This window comes from Spodoptera frugiperda, chromosome 29 (genome assembly GCF_023101765.2).
Source record: "Spodoptera frugiperda isolate SF20-4 chromosome 29, AGI-APGP_CSIRO_Sfru_2.0, whole genome shotgun sequence".
In the NCBI taxonomy this organism is placed as follows: Eukaryota; Metazoa; Arthropoda; class Insecta; order Lepidoptera; family Noctuidae; genus Spodoptera; species Spodoptera frugiperda.
The window spans coordinates 7,836,401-7,853,447 of record NC_064240.1 but is presented as its reverse complement, the minus strand read 5'-3'; the positions used below and the strand labels follow the sequence as shown (position 1 = coordinate 7,853,447).

The following is a 17,047-nucleotide window of genomic DNA, read 5'->3' as shown; positions in this document are numbered from 1 at the left end:
AAAAAAATATTTTGCTTCGGTAGTGGGTCACGTACGCACCGTAACGGTCATAATTTGTGAAAATTCAAATTCTGTCATAGATGTCGTAACTCTATAGAGTGATGTCAATTTCGGAGTTAGTTTTTGGTGCTTCAGTTGGTAGTCGCCAATTTTTTTCGGATTTTCAAAGCTAAAACTTTAAATAATTTACAATTTGCTTGTAGTAGAATGTTAATCTATCAATAAATTAAGTTTACTTTTATCATCTACGCGATAACTCATTTGTAACTAGTATATCGAGCTCGAAACCTTATTTTCTACGAACGCTTATTTGTGGTTCACTGTGCTGTGTTTATCCCTCATGCTGTGATATTTCAGCGTTATTTTAGTTCTACAATGGACATCGACGTTAGTAAAGAAAATATTCAACCACTGAGAGGTGGCAGGAACCTTGTGCAATTGGGTACAGCGTTGCAAGCTCAGTCGGATGTTGAGGCCCAGAGACAGCTGCAGTTACAAAAAGAGTAAACATTTTATGATTTAATTTAAAATTTAAGCTTAAATACCCCATTTCTTGTGTTAAAAAACCGTTCGGCATCTATTATTTTCTTAATAACTTCATGTAAAAAACAACATGTGTTATTCTTTACTGTGTGTTTTAGTGGTAGTATTTCGTTTGTTTACTGGCGTTATAATGTAATTCAGATGGTTATTGTTGTAATTTAGTGGCTACAATTGTTTTTTGCCCTGCCAGGGAACATGAAGCAGCTATCAGACTCTACCAGGGCACAGATCCATTGGATCCCTGGTTTAACTACATCCAGTGGGTTGAACAGTGCTTCCCTAAGCATGGGCATGAGGGGCACATTGATAAGTTGATAAAAGACTGTCTGCAGCTGTTTGAGAATGAAAGAAAATATTATCAAGATAGAAGATTTGTTAAGTTATGGATAAAATATGTAAGTTCTCAAAGAATTTAAATTATTACTGTTGTTTATTGTTTTGTCTGTAGATATACCAAAATCAAGCATGATTACAGTAGATATATTAACATTTCTTAAGTGCAGCATTTTATGTAGCAATTGTGTACATTTACTGGCCAAATTTTTGTATGTAGGTTAATTTGATTAAACATTCTTTGTATTCTAATGATTTCTAAGTTATATTTATCAGTTTTGATATTTATTGTAGTAATAAGTCAGCACTAATAGTGTTTGTGTCAATTGTAAGATGTAATGTAGTTATTGTAGTAATAGTAAAAGTTATTGTAGTTCAAAATAGTTTAAAAGATTTTGAAAATTTCTTACTAATAAAGGGCTAGTTATTGATTCAGCCTGTCTCAAAATGGTGTCCTAGGAATGGTAATGACATATGTTCAATTTGTAGGTTGATTGCCTTTCTAATCCTTTGGAGATTTATCAAAGGCTATACAATACTGGTATTGGAGTGGAATGCTCTGAATTCTACCGAGCCTGGGCATGCTACTGCGAGGAGTCTGGAGACTATAAGAAAGCCAATCAGGTGTATATGTTGGGTCTTCAGGCTAAAGCTCAGCCTTTGGATGAACTGGAGCAGGCACATATGTAAGTAATACATACACATAGTTATAGTTATGTAATAGTTGATTTGAGTGCTCTCTCCCATTTTACATTTCATAATAATTAATATCAACAGGAAGCAAACTTGTTTAAGGTTGATTAGATTTTGTTCTTTTTTGCAATTAAAATTAAAACAAGACCAATCATTGTGTTTACGGTATTGATGTTTCTACCTTTTATCTGGTTTGCTTATAACTAAGGATAATCCAAAATTTCTTTGGTAACAAGTTTTAAATAACTTTTATATGTATTTAATCTAGGTATGCAGATTAAAAATATTGGTAGTTCTGCCCAAAGGCTTTATGCTCTCTCTCTCTCTAATTTATAGCTATATAAAATGTTGGCTTTAAGCCAGCCATGATAGCAGATTTATATCATTTCAGTTGTTACATTTAACAGTCTCACACATTTAACAAGAATTGAATGTGTAACTGTGAACTAATGAATTCATGGTTTCTCATCATTATTCTTTGTAGGTCTTATAATTTACTTAGTTGCTCAATCAAATGACATTTACAGGAATTTTCAACTATTCTTTGCCCAAAGAATGTTACATGATGACTCTCCAACTAAAAGGAAGGCAGCATCAGCATTAGCTGAGACAAGAATGGCATTAACATCATTGAAATCCTTTAAACGGCGTAACATCGCCAATGGACCAATACAAAGGGTAGGAGAAAGTATTAGAAGTTCTGTACCTGGTGTGGTGAGACAACAGGCTGGCAACTATGACAACAGGCTGCCTAACTCTAATGTAATGGTCAATGTGTATGAGGTAAGATTTGTACATCATTATCATCATTTAGGTACTTGATATTGGTCTTGAAAGCTTATATATTATGTTCTTCATAGGATGCTCCATCAACATCCCAAGTGGCAATCCCTATTGCTGAAGATCCTGGCCCAGCATCACTAGTACAGGCCTGTAGCAATGTGGAAAACCAAAAGGAAGTAGGAGTTTGGACTAATCCCAAAACTAAAATGGTACACACTAACATTGTACCCCATCAACCTCTACCATTTACACGTAAGTATATAAGATAAATTTTGTTTATTGATTGTTACAAGATTTAGATTTATGGTCAATTTACGTAAACAAATTGTATTTTTGCAGCATATGAAGATGAAGATGATGTTCTTAGGCTCCCAGCCAATCACATGCCTTATTGCATGGATAATTTATCATTTACTGTGCCTCTATGTGTACCTGATCCCCCAGATTCAACGAAAATTCCTTGTTATAATAAACCACAGGTTAGTCCACTTTTAATTGCAATTATTGTTATTTTGTTATGTGTGGTAAGAACTCAGTACTAAAAATAAATTGTCCCTTAGGTATATGTTGAAGACCAAGAATACAGTTTAGAAGAAATAAGATCTAGAAAATATAATTTAGAGAAAAATGTCAAGACTGAAAAAAATGAAGTTGCTGAAGCTCCAAAAAATTATGAAAATATTAATGAGACACTAGCTCAGTGCAGTGCTTTAGAAACATTAGCTAATTGTGCTCTAGACACAGAACAGGACCACTTAGGGCAACTAATGCCTTTAACCATGCCTACTTTACAAAACATCACAAAAGTGAACAACATGCATTCACCTGGTGAACCTAAGGTATTGGTTAACTTAGATTCACAGGAATTTAGTGAACTCAGTGCTAAGAAAGTTGATGAGAATTATAAACCAACATCTAGCATGTCTGACAAAGAAAATGACATGCATACTTCATCCAATAACAATTATGGCAATGAGAATGCTGTACCAAACTATGGCAAAAATAATTTGATGGAAGAGTTCAACAGGAGTCTGATGGGTAATCTGCTCGGCGATTCTGTAACAGTAAACACGAAAGAAGCTAGATGGGAGCTGAGAAACCTTTTCAATGATAATGGTAATACATACAAACCTCATTTTGGTTGTTTTTTTATGTAATGTATCTATCCATGTATAAATTTCGTTCTTTTTTCCTCAGAACCTTCCATAGTTCAACCTGTTGTACAGCAGTTTGAAGTCCCCAATTTTGACATTCATGAAGATAGATCCATTACAATGGCAATCAATACAAAAAAGAAGCAAGAACTTACTGAAATGAAAACAGTGCCTCAAGACAAAGAAAATGCTTCTAAATATCAAGCACCTATAAGCACTATGCAGCAAAATGTATGTTCATACATAAGTGTACTTAATATTATAATTCCATATTCTATTTTAATAAATCAATGAATGTTAAATTTTTTGTTTGGTTTTACAGGTTAACAAGACTGCTTACTATGAAGAGCCCTCTTGCACACAAGTGTTTAATTTCAATATAAAGGATGCTAGTACACCAAATATGTCTCAGTTTAAGAAGCCATCCTCATGTATTGATCAGTCTGGTAAATTTCCATCTGTGCCCAAATTTAGTATGGATGAGAGTGTCATAGAACATCATGACCCAGGACTGACTAAGAGAGAGGAAGTTTCGAGACAGCATGCTACTGACCAACATGCAACTGTTGATAATCAAGGTGCAGGTCTCTCTGTGATCATGGAAGCCACAAGGGAATATAACAGGTATGTAATATGACAAGTTAAAACCAAGGATAACCAGTACTAGGGGACATAGGTGCTGCTACATATTTTGCCAGCGATTTCGGGTCTCGTACCAGTACAATGCATCATGTAAACTCTTAACGTGTGTGGCCTCCATATGTGGAAGCCACACGCTTCCGTAAGCTACAAATATATGTGGCACAACTTCGCGTGTCGTAGATCATGTGATACGTGCAGAATTTGCTTGACTTCAAATGATCCATATCCAATGCATTTGTCTTCCTGGTGTATCCTGGTTCTATCAATTTACAATTAAAGTTTCAATGAAAACAGTAAAGCTTTCATTTATTTCAGTAAATCGGGCTCTAGTTCGTCTGGGCAATCTACAAGAACCAACTTTACTGCTTACACAACAAACTATGATTCCATGTACAATAACAACGACCCATCACAACAACCTACAACATCCAAAAGAAGTTCTATGCCTTCTCAGCCTAGATTGTTAAATGGTCAGTTTTCTAGGACGCACCCTCAAAAACGAGAATTACCGGAAAATAAAAATGTTGCGCCGTCCACATCAGCGCCTTATCCGTCGCACGACCATCAGTACCAAAAGCCTATGCCACAAAACTACAATGGGTATTCACCACAGCAACGATCTATGCATGCACACTATCAACAAAACTATAGTTATCAGCAGAACTATAGTTACCAGCAGAACTATTCTAATAATCAGATGATGAGCCAGCAGCCACAACAAGGATATGCTAGTCCTAGTTCCAACGCTTACCAGAGTCCACAGCATACTGGTATGCAAAGCCCTCATGCTATGGGCTCGAATGTTCCACCTGGTTTTCAGAGCCCAACTTACTCGAATCAAGTAGGCTACCACAGTCCAGGACATGCTATGATGAGTCCTCAACAAAATTATGCTGCTCGTCAAGATTATCACTATCCTAATCAGGCGGAAAGACAACATATTTATGTGAACCAGCACCAACAGCAACACCAGCAGCACCAACAGCAACACCAGCAGCACCAACAGCAACACCAGCAGCACCAACAGCAACAACATCAGCAACTGCAACAGCAGCAACTGCAACAACAGCAACTGCAACAGCAGCAACTACAGCAACAGCAACTACAGCAACAGCAACAACATCAGCAGCTACAGCAGCAACACCAACAGCAGCAATTCCAACAGCACCAGTTCCAACAACAACAACAACACCATCAGCAGCAGTCTGCTGTATTCCAAAGTCCTCCACATCAGACCCAGTATCAAAATGCTCAATACTATCGGCGGCCTAGCCCAGCCCCAGCGTCTGCACCTGCATCTGTACCTGCACCTGCGCCTGCATCTACACCCACAAATCAAGCATACAACCAACAAGGCTACCACATGCATAATCAATTCAATAACTCACACAAGAGTCCAACATCAGCACTGAGGAATATTAGACATGACCAACCTAATCCAGTAAAAATTGGCCAAAATTCACCAGATATTGGCTTTTCGAACCAATATTTGAATTTCATTTCAAACAGGAATGAACCCAAAGATAATGCTAATACTCCTAAATTCACAAACAGCCCAAGCATTTCTCAAAAGATGCATAAAAACTTGTATGTATCCAGCCCTGAACAGGCACAGATACCTCCTTCATCAGGAATGTCTGATTCTGACAGTAAAGATGGCATGACAGCACAAACAGGAACACCAATTCAGTCTGCTAAGGTCTCTCATGGTAGCGAAAAACAAAAAGACATTTCTAAGAGGCAATTAGACTTCGAACACAGGGTTGAATTTCAGTCTGAGGACAGTAGAGACTCTGTGAGCAAAGAGAGCAGGATTTCCAGAGTTTATTCCAGACAATCTGATTTACAATCTGATGGATATGGTATGGATGTGGATAGTGAAAATTCCATGGAGTGTGCTGCATTTAAATCTACTCATTCTATTTCCTTAGTAGAAACTAGTGACATACCTAGGCCTGCTGATATTGAATTCCCAGCATTAATTGATCCATTTAGTAAAAAGCTTCTCAGTTCTTTACTAGACTATGTTAAATTCCCAAATAAAACTCATGCAGATGGATATATTGAAGTTAGAAGTGTTCCCAAGTTACAACTGGCCACTGTTATAACTGTTGGAAGTAGTAAATTATCAATTGACAAGCAACTTGGCAAAGGAAATTATGGGGCAGTTTTTCTTTGCCTTGATTTACATAATAATAAGTCAGTTGCTGCTAAATATCAGAAGCCAAGTCGGCCTTGGGAATTCTACATTTGCCAAGAAATAAAGGCAAGAATAAAGGATCCATTCATGGTAAGTTTCTACATTCCTTCTATAAATAATGTTTAAATTACGAAAAATATTTTTCTAATATTTTGAAACAGCTTCCAGGATACATGGATATCTCAACAGCTTTCATAGGAGACAATGCAAGCTTGTTTCTGTCGGAATATTCCAAATATGGATCTCTCTTAGACGTCGCTAATAAGATCAGAGCTGCTACCTCAAAATGTATAAATGAATTCATTGTCATCTTACTAACATCAGAGATGTTGTCGATAATTCACTATCTGCATAAAGCGCAGATCATTCATGCTGATATTAAGCCAGACAACTTTTTGTTAATGAAAATGTAAGTATAGCAATAAAATAAAACTATTCTTATTCATTCTTAATTACATCCTGAAGCCATGAGATTAAGAATTTATGAAATGTAATAAGCTGAATACATCTTTTTTTATTTTCAGACCTACACAGGAATGGCGAACTCCATCCCTTCAGCTAATTGATCTTGGCTGTGCTATTGACATGTCCCTATTTCCAGAAGGCACCACATTTAGGGAGGTTGGTAACTTTTCTGACAATGTCATGATTTTGAAACAAAACAGATTTACAAATTGTATCATTTGTTAGCTTGAACAATAGTTATTTTGTAAAGAACTGTGCAGTGTGTATTATCCGTGATGAAGCATATTTCTGTACATTATGTGCATAACCACCAGTTATTATTTAATCCATTTTATGTGAATGAAATATGCAATAAATTGTGTTGACCAATACTTATTTTTGACAATATAGATAAAGGACATGGCTAAACCAAAGTATGGACGTCGTAACCCGTACAAATAAATATTGTATAAATATGGTACCTAGCAATAAATAACGCCGCATAATTAAAGATTGATATTTTGTAGTTAAGAAGGTCCAGAAACTTGGCATATCTGCGCAATCCTGAAAATAAAGTAGCGCTCCTACGTCAAACAACGTTACAAAAACTTCAAAATATAACATTGCTCTGAACTTTTACCAAGGCGTTTTGATGAACCTGAGCCGAAAGTTATTTATATATGAGGTAGATAGGTAAACAATTCTGCTTATACTAGATAATGAACACAAAGTAACCAAGGACAGACACAAAATATATAGTAAGATTGTGCAATCTTATACAAAATATATATTTTGTGTCGATCAAAACATTTACAATTATTTGGTTTCAGAAAAAAGTCATTATATTACCGTTATTAAAAATTGATGTTCGTTTAATTATTTCGATTTGATTTTCGGGGAAACTAATGTCCTAATAATAGCTTGCAGTACCTACTTCCGTGTTGTCATGTCAAACCACAACAGAAAAAAATCAATTATGAAACTTATTTTTTGTTAATTTTTGTTCACCAAGTTATAAGAATTAGTTAAACACAAAATAATTCATAAGTGAATATTTAAATGATACGGGTTAGCGTGAAATTCGTATTCTTGTTATTATGCCTGGGTCAGTCATTTAGCCATCTCCTTTATGTTGAACCAATATAAACAAATATTTTTTCATTGCAGCTGATAGCGACAGAAGGTTTTACATGCACTGAAATGAGAGAAGGCAAACCTTGGACTTATCAAACTGATCTGTACTGCTTAGCTGGTACTATACATGTGATTTTAATGGGCAGTTATATGAAAGTAGCTAATCGTTTAGGTCAATGGAACATAGATAAGAAACTGCCAAGGTGAGTTAATTTGTAAAGGTACTTGAGGAAATGTATTTCTAGTAGTTTCAAGTGTGATAACCATGCAAAGTAATACTGGGATTTTCGATATTTGAAGTTGCTAAGAATGCTAAGTAATTGCATAGAATCTGGAGTTTGTGCCCCGTCTATGGGTAAATTGGCTAGACTTCTTTTTAGATGGGACTCATAACATAACTCACAAAAAGGCCAGTAATACAAGGCTGTGCAGATTGCTTACTATCAGGTGAACCATGTCTTTTACTCACTAAATTTTTTTTTTCAGATACATGAAGGTTGGGTTATGGGACAAGATATTCACAACACTACTAAATGTACCGGATTGTAACAATTTACCTGATTTAATGGAACTCAAAAATGAAGTTGACAGTGTATTGAATGAAATTGACAATCTTGGTTCTCAGCTCCGTAACTTCGCTAACGTTCTTAAATCTAGGTAAATTATGTAAACGATCTACATTGTATGTATTTATTGCATTTAGATTTAAAGGCGATTGTAAAAACTAGATACTTACCTAAATATGTATTATTATAGTGATACAAAATACTTATATCAAAGTTCGATGAACTTCTTGAATCTTTTGCCAGGTTGAACTTTGCTCTTCTCAAAAGCAATAAGTATTAATGTACCAGAATCTTATAACTTAGTTTATAAACTTTAATATAAAATACATGCCTTGTTGTGTTTAGTTAAAATGTGATATTGTAATTTTGAGGTTTCTTGTTTTTGTATTAAAATTGGCTTAGATTGACTTGTTAGCTTAACTAATGTTGAAATATACTTAAGTTCATTTATTTTTGTAAAACCATAAGACTTGCACATTTCACATTTCTTGTTTGAATTGTAACAAAGATAATAAATAATTACCTGGTTGATTTCATACTTTTATTATATCATGTGTAGTTAACCTACAAATACCATTGTCCGCACACTGTACATATTATATTATGAACCACAATCGTGGTTTAGAGACTCACAAATTATCAGATTGTGAGTCAGAATCTTTGATTCCTAGCGACTTGCTCCCTACCTTACAACAAATCGGTAAAACTATTAATAGGAATCAGAAGTGAATAGAACCAGAAGTGGGGGTGAAAACTTCAGGGGCAACTCAAAATTTTACTTCCCATCTTCCCATTCAGGGGAAGGCGCCACAAAAATGACTATTTTTCTCATTTGGCTGAAGGTACATAATATTCGTATTTACAAATATTGAGACAGGACTCTACAGGAGTAGTTTGAGGATCAGTAGAACATCTAATGTAACATCCAATGTCTAAAAATGTGTATTTTTTTCTCTAATATTACACATTGATTCATACCTAATAAGTATTCTTAATTTGGATTAATTTTGGAGGATCTATGCTTTAACTAGATTTACAATAATATAAGACTATAAATAACTTGTCAACAACTTTTATTCAATAATTTGATTAACATTTATAATCATAATATTATTTGGACAACTTTTCGAGTCTCTGCTTTTTTCTTTCTTGATATTCTTGGACATTATCAAATTTGCGTTTATACAAAACTTTGATGGATTCTAACTGATTTTCTTCAGTGTCAGGGTTGATATTTTTATCTGCAAACATGTTTATTCTATTTGTTTCCTCAACAGAAACACTTCCATTATTTTGTTCCAACTTATATGCAATAATACTGTTCTCTGAATCACAATAAACAAAAAGAGATTTATTGTGAAGTATTATTGCACCTGGAAATTGTTGTAGTCTCACTCGTTGTTCCAATTTGTGACTGTATTGGTTATCAACATTAGTCACAGTGTAAATAAGAACTGCATTATAAGTGTGTACAGTAGCAGCCAGTACACTTATATTTTCATTTATCTTAGATGCTGTATAATGCACAATCGGCAAAGTGTTAACTTCAATACCACCTTCATCCATAATATTTATGAAATTTTGTCTCAATTGATCATCATGTACATCATGTGAAGTGTCAATTGTATGCACCAACCTCCCTTCACTATAATCCCAGATTTTTATAGTCCCATCTCCCGAGGAACTAGTCAAGAACTTATCATTGTGAGGCAAAAACTCTATGTGATTGACAAATTCTTTGTGGCCCAAACAATATGTTTGGATGTTATAGGTATTGGGATAACAAGAAACCCTTATTTTTTCGTCTCTATCGCACGAAATGATACATTTTGTATCATTTGATTGTAAAACATCCAATAGCAAGCTTAAGTGACCAAGAAGTTTTATACCTGATTCTTCGTTTTTTAGGTCATAAATAAGCACATCGCCACTTTTATCAGCCACTAATATCTGTAAATTATCAACTGTGAATCTTATTCTACTGGCACTTCTTGGTATGTTAAAAGTTTGTTCAAGTTCTCCTTGAGGCAAGCCATAAATCAGCAATTTCTTTGAAGTTGTTGTTATGACAGCCAAATGATTAGAATCGTAAGAAATGGCGATATCAGATATGTAATCTTTTTCAGATTGATTAGGTGTTCCCGGTACATCAATAAGTTTGTGGTTGGAATGGTCATATAAGTCAACACTAAGTTCTTTCGCTACTGCGAGAAATTTATCTGTAGCTGTTAGTAGTGACATTGTTTCAGTTTTGTTTTTACAAATCTAAGGCACTAATAGATTTTTTACATTAAATTATGTTGTAACTGAAGACAACTTCAGCTTTTGTTGAGGTTAAGTTTGATTTTATTTTTTAATTTGAATGACATTTGACGTTTTGACGTCTAGGGTCTTGGGTCATGGACTCTGACCCTTTTGCACATGTACAATAACGATATTCAGCATGTAAATGTATATAAAATTACTTCAATTGATGTATCCGTTAGATGTTGTATTTTAAATAACATAATTTTAAAATCTTGATATAATTTGACTTTAAATAATTATTATTTGATCCGGGCGCGGGATTGCAAGTTGCAACCACTACTATTCTTATTTTAACTTTAACATCCACAATTCACGAATCCACATTATCCACGTTAAGGAAAAAGTAGATAGTTAAAGTTTCACTCTTAGTTTTACTTATTAACTAGTGAGATTATATAAAATGCTTTCGTATTTAAATTCATTTTAAAACGAGCTTTTTAAATGCCAACTAATGTGGAACGTGGTGAAAATGACAGAAAATGTCATTGTCAAGTGTCACTTTTCCTATTGGCTTTTGGATACATTACATTGGAAGATTTTTATTGAAAAACAATTAATGTATTTAATTTAATTGTAGAAGAATACGTACTTACCTTACACGCTTTTAACTTTACCTAAGCTACAGTCATGGCTGCTATGATAAGTTCATGGAATCCAGAAAAGAAACACAGCGACGTGGAAAGGCATGTACTTGAAACTAACTTTACAATGAAAATAAGCATTATATTTAAGTTGCCCATTGTGAACTTGAGATTATTTAAAGTTTAAACGCAATGAACATACAATATAATTAGTTATCACAGTAATAATTATTGTAAACAACATTGTATTCACAGATGGATTTGTATTTATCCTGCGTACTTGAACAGTAAGAAGACGTTGGCACAGGGGCGCAAGCTGTCGAAGTCACACTGTGTGGAAAACCCAACTCACCAGGAGATTAGGGATGTTCTGGTTGCTGCAGGCTTGAGGGTGGGAGTTGAGAACAAGTTATATCCCAGGGAACCTAGTAAAGTAATTATTTTACATTTCAATACATATTGAACTTAAATTGCTTTTTTTAATCAATGCTTATTACCTATCTGTTGGTATGTTTAGCTACTACACAGAATAAGGATATATTCAGTATCAAGTTTATGTCAGAATTCTATCTCTTCTCGAGTAGATGTACCAACCGATAATGTTCAATCATTACTTTGTGCTGTTTTATGACATGAAGACAATCAAAATTAATTTTAGTTTATAATTTACAAATGCATCTTTGTTTGGTTTACAGGAAATTTTGTACCGAGGTAGGATTCGAGTACAGTTGAAGAATGATGACGGCACTCCTGTTAAACCTGAGTTCCCTACTCGTGAAGCTGTTATGAAGCATATTGGTGAATCCATACCTAAGCTGAAAACTAGACAAAACAGGTGATTATTAAATTTTTGTATAATCAGCACAAGAATTTGTATGCATGTAGGAAAATAAAAATTGATTTAGCACAGACACACTTACCATTTGTCTGTTACAGAGCTGATCACTGATCATTATTGTATTACTGTTTCTGTATAAAGTAAAACTTTATTTTGTTACCTATACATAGGTACTAAATTCTTGATTGATTGGTCAGCACAGCAATTTATTTATTAGACTTTTTAACACATTCATCGACAGTACTTAGTCACAAGTTGCAGCTACTAAGACACTACTTTTTTCGTACATTGCCCACAGGCGTAGTGTCACATAATGCAAAAATGTAAAATAATGTAGTGACAGTACAAAAGTCGTAATTATACCTGTGGTGACAGTATAACATGCCGTTCTTTACAATAGTATGAAAAATCAGTTGTTGTGAGGCTTACTGATTTTATGGAACTAAAAACTGATACGTCGACAGGCGTACTGTTGTATCACTTTAGGCTATCTAGACGCCTGTGGTCGTTACTGTCCATCAACGTGTTAAGTACACAAAATGAAATTTGTGGTTATATAAAGGCGGGCTTAATGCCATATGGCTTTTTCTACCAGCCAACCTATGCAGGTAAGAAAATAAAAATTGATTTAGTACAGAGACAGTAGCTATTATTATATTAAATTATTAAGTTTTTAACCAAGCCATATCTTCTCTAACTTATTAGGTCAGTAGCCGATCAATGAGGACTGTTTCTGCACTAAATCAATCCTTAAATTCTTACCTGCAAAGTAGATGTGCTGACTGTACTTAAAAAAATTTAAATTTACTAGTAATATTGAATAATTGATGTAATTGTTTAAGACGAACTCTGGAATCTTTGCATTTTCCCAAAAAAAGGAAGATTCTGTTCTCTTCTAGCCTTTTCCCAATTAGTTTAGGGATCAGTTGGCACTTTTCATCTGATGAAGGACTAAGAACATTATTTGTTTTGTTTTCTTTTTCAGACCTGTAGATCAGCAGCCTCAAGCAGCACAGGCCAGCCACAAGGGCAAGGGAAAGAAAGGGCGCAGATAAATTTATTGTTTTATTACAAAATACTTATTTGTACAAAATTCTTATCTATTTCTAATATAACAAGTTCACAAAATAAACACCTTGTTTAATTACCAATATAATCTTTAACTAAGAATGTAAACGAATGGACTTTTCTGAAAATTTGTTCTCGCCATTTTTATGTCTTGCTATGCTGTATCCATCATAAATCATAACAAGTGGAGCTTTTTTCTTTGGAGTACTTGAACTGATTGCCAAGTTCAAACTATCTATCAACGTCATTCTTTCATTTCCTTCACGAATTTTTTGATTTTCTTTGGTAATTGAGCCACCTCCGTCAGCGACTCTTTGATAACCGGCGATATCGTGTGTGACATTGATGTTTTCTTCATGTACTTCTTTGGGTTGTACTGGCTCTGTGGTTTTGTCAATATCTTCGGGGGTGGATCCTCGTAATCTTCGAAGAGATTCTTGTAGAATTCTTCCGCCCTTTGTTTCGTTTCTTCCAATTTGAAATTGATTTTCTCGAAGGCTGTCATCGGTGGTCTCAATTTTCGTGTCATTTTCACTATTGGTTCCACTTCTTCGCTGTATAAGTCCTGTATTAATTCGATCTCCGACAGGTCCTGCGAATCCAGAGCGTCCTGAACCGTTTCGTGTATCACGGTCGGTATTCTTTTCACCATCTTCTGTACAGGAGTCATTCTCCGCGCATCGGGAAACATGTTCATGATTTCTATGATGCCTGGTGATATTTCCCTCAATGTTTCCGTGAAGTGTGGTGCTGCTTCCCTCACAGATTCCATTATCGTTTCGCCGACCGCTGCAGGTATCTCTTGCAAGTAATACGGGTATGTTCTTATTCCGTCTGACAGTGCTGAAGTCACGAGGGGTAGTATTATCGGCTGTGGTGGAGGCAGGCGCGGTAGTGGTGGGAGTCTCGGTAGTAGTCGAGACCTCAGTGGTGGGAGTCGGGGTAACAGTAACTGTCTTTTTTTGCGAATTTGTTTTTGTAAATTTAGGTTTGGACTGTTCTGCACTAGAGATGTCTTCAAATGTCTCTTCGGAGTAGAATCGATGTCGCTTAAACTTCTTTGTTTTGATTTCGTAGGACTCGCTTGCGTCTGAATTGAGAAGATTATCAAACAACATACTAAGACTTTTGAGAAGCGGGATATATTTTTGTTTGAGCTTCTCATTTCCATTAATCTCACGGTTCGTTGACTGATTTTTACGTTTGTATCGAGATTTTTGTAGGAGTTTCAACTTTTTGGGTTTAAGTGGAGTTTTGATCAGATAAGTCTTTTTGTATTTGAGTGGTGATAGTATGCTTCCTTCAAATGGTTTATTAACTGAAAAGTAAAAAAAATAAATAAGTTAGTAGATAATTTAAAGATGCACAAAGAAAGAAAGGTTGTTAAAACATGGTGGTACACTCACCTATAGATAAACCGGAGTCTAGAATTTGTTTTATCCTTGCGAAAGGCCTTGGTGCTTTGATGAGCGAGTGACGTTTGCGAGTGATTACTGAAACAAGAAAATAAAAATTACTTGTATATAATGTATATTTTAAATTAATCTACAATACGGACATTAAAATCAAAATGAGTCCTCTACCCTACTAAGTGGCGTTACCACTCAATAGGGTAGATGACTAATATTATAAGCGAAGTTCGTATGTACCATCTTCATTATCTCGCTTTCAATCCGTGAAGAGATTAACAGACGTGTAGGTCCCTACGTAAGGGGGTACCCAATATCTACTTTCTACCGCTTGGACGTCTGTTGTTATGTTATGTAGTTTTCATCAGTTATGTAATCTGTCACAATATTAGGTATGACCTTACTTTATAGAGGGCGAGCCGTTTGCCATCAAGTGACCCAGGAATCGAACCTGAGACTCCTTGTTGGTGAACCGCTCTTGTAGTGGAGATCAGCTTAGTATAAAAACATAAATGCTAATACTCGTTACCCGCCTACAGAATATAGGTATAAAAAGAAATAGAAAAATTGTTCTGAGAAATTATATAAATAGTAAAACTGATATGATAACTGATATCGTGGTAATGACTGATCTTATTTGTGTAGGAGTTTATTTACCAAGACTTGGGGATAATTAGTAATAGTTTTATACCTATAAACATGCCAAGTATTTTTATGAAAACTTATTTAGGTACACATTTACCATAACGCAAGCCACGAATAATACGCATTAGGTACAATGTTTTTTTCTTGTGTCCCTGAGCCCCACCCAGAGCCGGAACAACAATTTGTGGATCATACGATCATTGTTCCTCTGTGCGGGAATCGAACCCGCGTCATGTTGCGTCGTAGCTAGTTGCCCAGCCAATACACTAACCGTCCAGTTAATTGCACTTAAGAGTTTAATTAAAAATAGTTACTGCCTTGGCTATAGTCTATTAGTCACTTCACTAGTGAAACTATTTGCTTGTTAAAAAAAGTATAGATTCCTATGGACAAGAAACTCTTTTCCATCAGTATGTTCATGATTATTATTAAATGTATGCAAAGTTCACTTACCTGCTGGTTTAGGCGGAAATGTCGGCTCGAAGGCTTCCTTCTGCTGCAGTTCTGTGGCAATCAGCTCGTTCAAGGAAATCGTTTTCGCTTCCAGATCTGAAATCACAATGCAATAATAAGTTTTATTATCAGGTCTCAATGGCCAAACTTTTTCAATAGATTTTCAGTTTTATTGTTTTTGTAATAAAGTCGAAAATCTATTGAACAAATTTGGTAGGATATGCTAGTGTCTATAATTGAAACATGAAATGAATACTTACACTTAATAAACACAAAGTTAAATATGATGTAATAGTGCCATGTTCGGAATTCCATTTTCTGACATTTTTATCTGTTGTTGAAGCTACTTGTTTGATTACGTGCTATATTTATGATGCACTTATATTTATAAATTATTTCTGCAAATGCTGATGCAGCGAGTATTGTCGGCACGTTTCCATTGCATCGACGTCATTTTTAAATTAGGAATTTAGTACTTGCATAGGTACATACCTACATATTTATTAATAAGTAGTTATAACATTTTGTTTTGTTCGTATAAGCAATTAACGTCTTTCGTGTCCTGGAGGAGTGAGCAGCAGTTCATTCCTCACGATGTTTTCCCTTCACCGTAAGTCAGTGGTGTCATTTCTAATTGTAAGTTTGAAATTGACTACCGCATTGAGTAAAAGTGCTGATTAATACTCAAACCATCACAGTGTGAGAAGAGACTTTTGCTCGGCAGTGGGCAGCGTGCACACAGTTTAACACACGACACAGAAGAAAATCCTATTGTGAGTCAACGTTTTTAAAAGAAAAAAGATAAAGACGTTTACCCAAGGATCGCGGTGATCAGAAGGCTTAGTACGAGTTTGTTATAAACTAAGCAATTAGAGAGCTAAACGCGCAAACATCACGTAACGTTTCGATCTTGTTAAACGTAAATCAAAATCGTACGGGACCTTCTGATCACCGCGATCACAGGGTAAACGTCTTTTTCTTTAAAAAAAAAACGTAGCCCCACACTAGGATTTTCTCTTGTGTTGTGGGTACAAACGTATGAGTTCACATGCACATGTCACTCAGAACAACAATTTGTGGATAACACAAAGTGTTGCTCCGTGCGGGAATCGAACCCGCTACACGTTGCACGGCAGCCAATTGCCCAGCCACCGCACTAATCTTGCAGTCAGAGATTTTTTTTTTTCATAGATCAGAATTCAGCATTTTTCATAGGTCAGCATTCGGAATCATTGAGAAAGACTGAATGGGACA

At 35.2% G+C, this 17,047-nt stretch overlaps 4 protein-coding genes across 5 annotated transcripts; 2 read left to right on the top strand and 2 right to left on the bottom strand.

Annotated features, from left to right (window-relative positions):
* Positions 1-101: 101 nt before the first annotated feature.
* On the top strand, positions 102-9,023 carry LOC118281672 (mitotic checkpoint serine/threonine-protein kinase BUB1 beta-like). Of its 2 annotated transcripts, none has more exons than XM_050706201.1 (14): positions 102-503; positions 734-938; positions 1,366-1,562; positions 2,097-2,352; positions 2,430-2,604; positions 2,692-2,831; positions 2,913-3,468; positions 3,550-3,737; positions 3,829-4,130; positions 4,479-6,438; positions 6,510-6,757; positions 6,873-6,969; positions 7,960-8,129; positions 8,413-9,023. In XM_050706201.1, the coding sequence occupies exons 1-14, from the start codon at positions 376-378 to the stop codon at positions 8,585-8,587; spliced, it is 4,797 nt and encodes a 1,598-aa protein (XP_050562158.1). In that variant the 5' UTR covers positions 102-375; the 3' UTR covers positions 8,588-9,023. The 2 variants fall into 2 exon arrangements, with proteins under 2 accessions (XP_050562158.1, XP_050562157.1); XM_050706200.1 differs by having other exon boundaries at positions 4,464-6,438.
* Positions 9,024-9,548: 525 nt separating this feature from the next.
* On the bottom strand, positions 9,549-10,857 carry LOC126912713 (tRNA (guanine-N(7)-)-methyltransferase non-catalytic subunit wuho). The gene has a single exon (XM_050706207.1). The coding sequence runs from the start codon at positions 10,731-10,733 to the stop codon at positions 9,603-9,605; it is 1,131 nt and encodes a 376-aa protein (XP_050562164.1). The 5' UTR covers positions 10,734-10,857; the 3' UTR covers positions 9,549-9,602.
* A 426-nt stretch (positions 10,858-11,283) lies between these two features.
* On the top strand, positions 11,284-13,350 carry LOC126912714 (signal recognition particle 19 kDa protein). The gene is made up of 4 exons (XM_050706209.1): positions 11,284-11,482; positions 11,636-11,813; positions 12,076-12,215; positions 13,204-13,350. Exons 1-4 carry the CDS (start codon positions 11,427-11,429, stop codon positions 13,271-13,273), a joined length of 444 nt encoding a protein of 147 aa, XP_050562166.1. The 5' UTR covers positions 11,284-11,426; the 3' UTR covers positions 13,274-13,350.
* LOC126912712 (uncharacterized) lies at positions 13,271-16,238 on the bottom strand. Its single transcript, XM_050706204.1, has 4 exons — positions 16,054-16,238; positions 15,794-15,889; positions 14,693-14,779; positions 13,271-14,604 (listed from the first exon to the last, which is right to left on the bottom strand). Exons 1-4 carry the CDS (start codon positions 16,106-16,108, stop codon positions 13,382-13,384), a joined length of 1,461 nt encoding a protein of 486 aa, XP_050562161.1. The 5' UTR covers positions 16,109-16,238; the 3' UTR covers positions 13,271-13,381.
* Between the last annotated feature and the right edge of the window lie 809 nt (positions 16,239-17,047).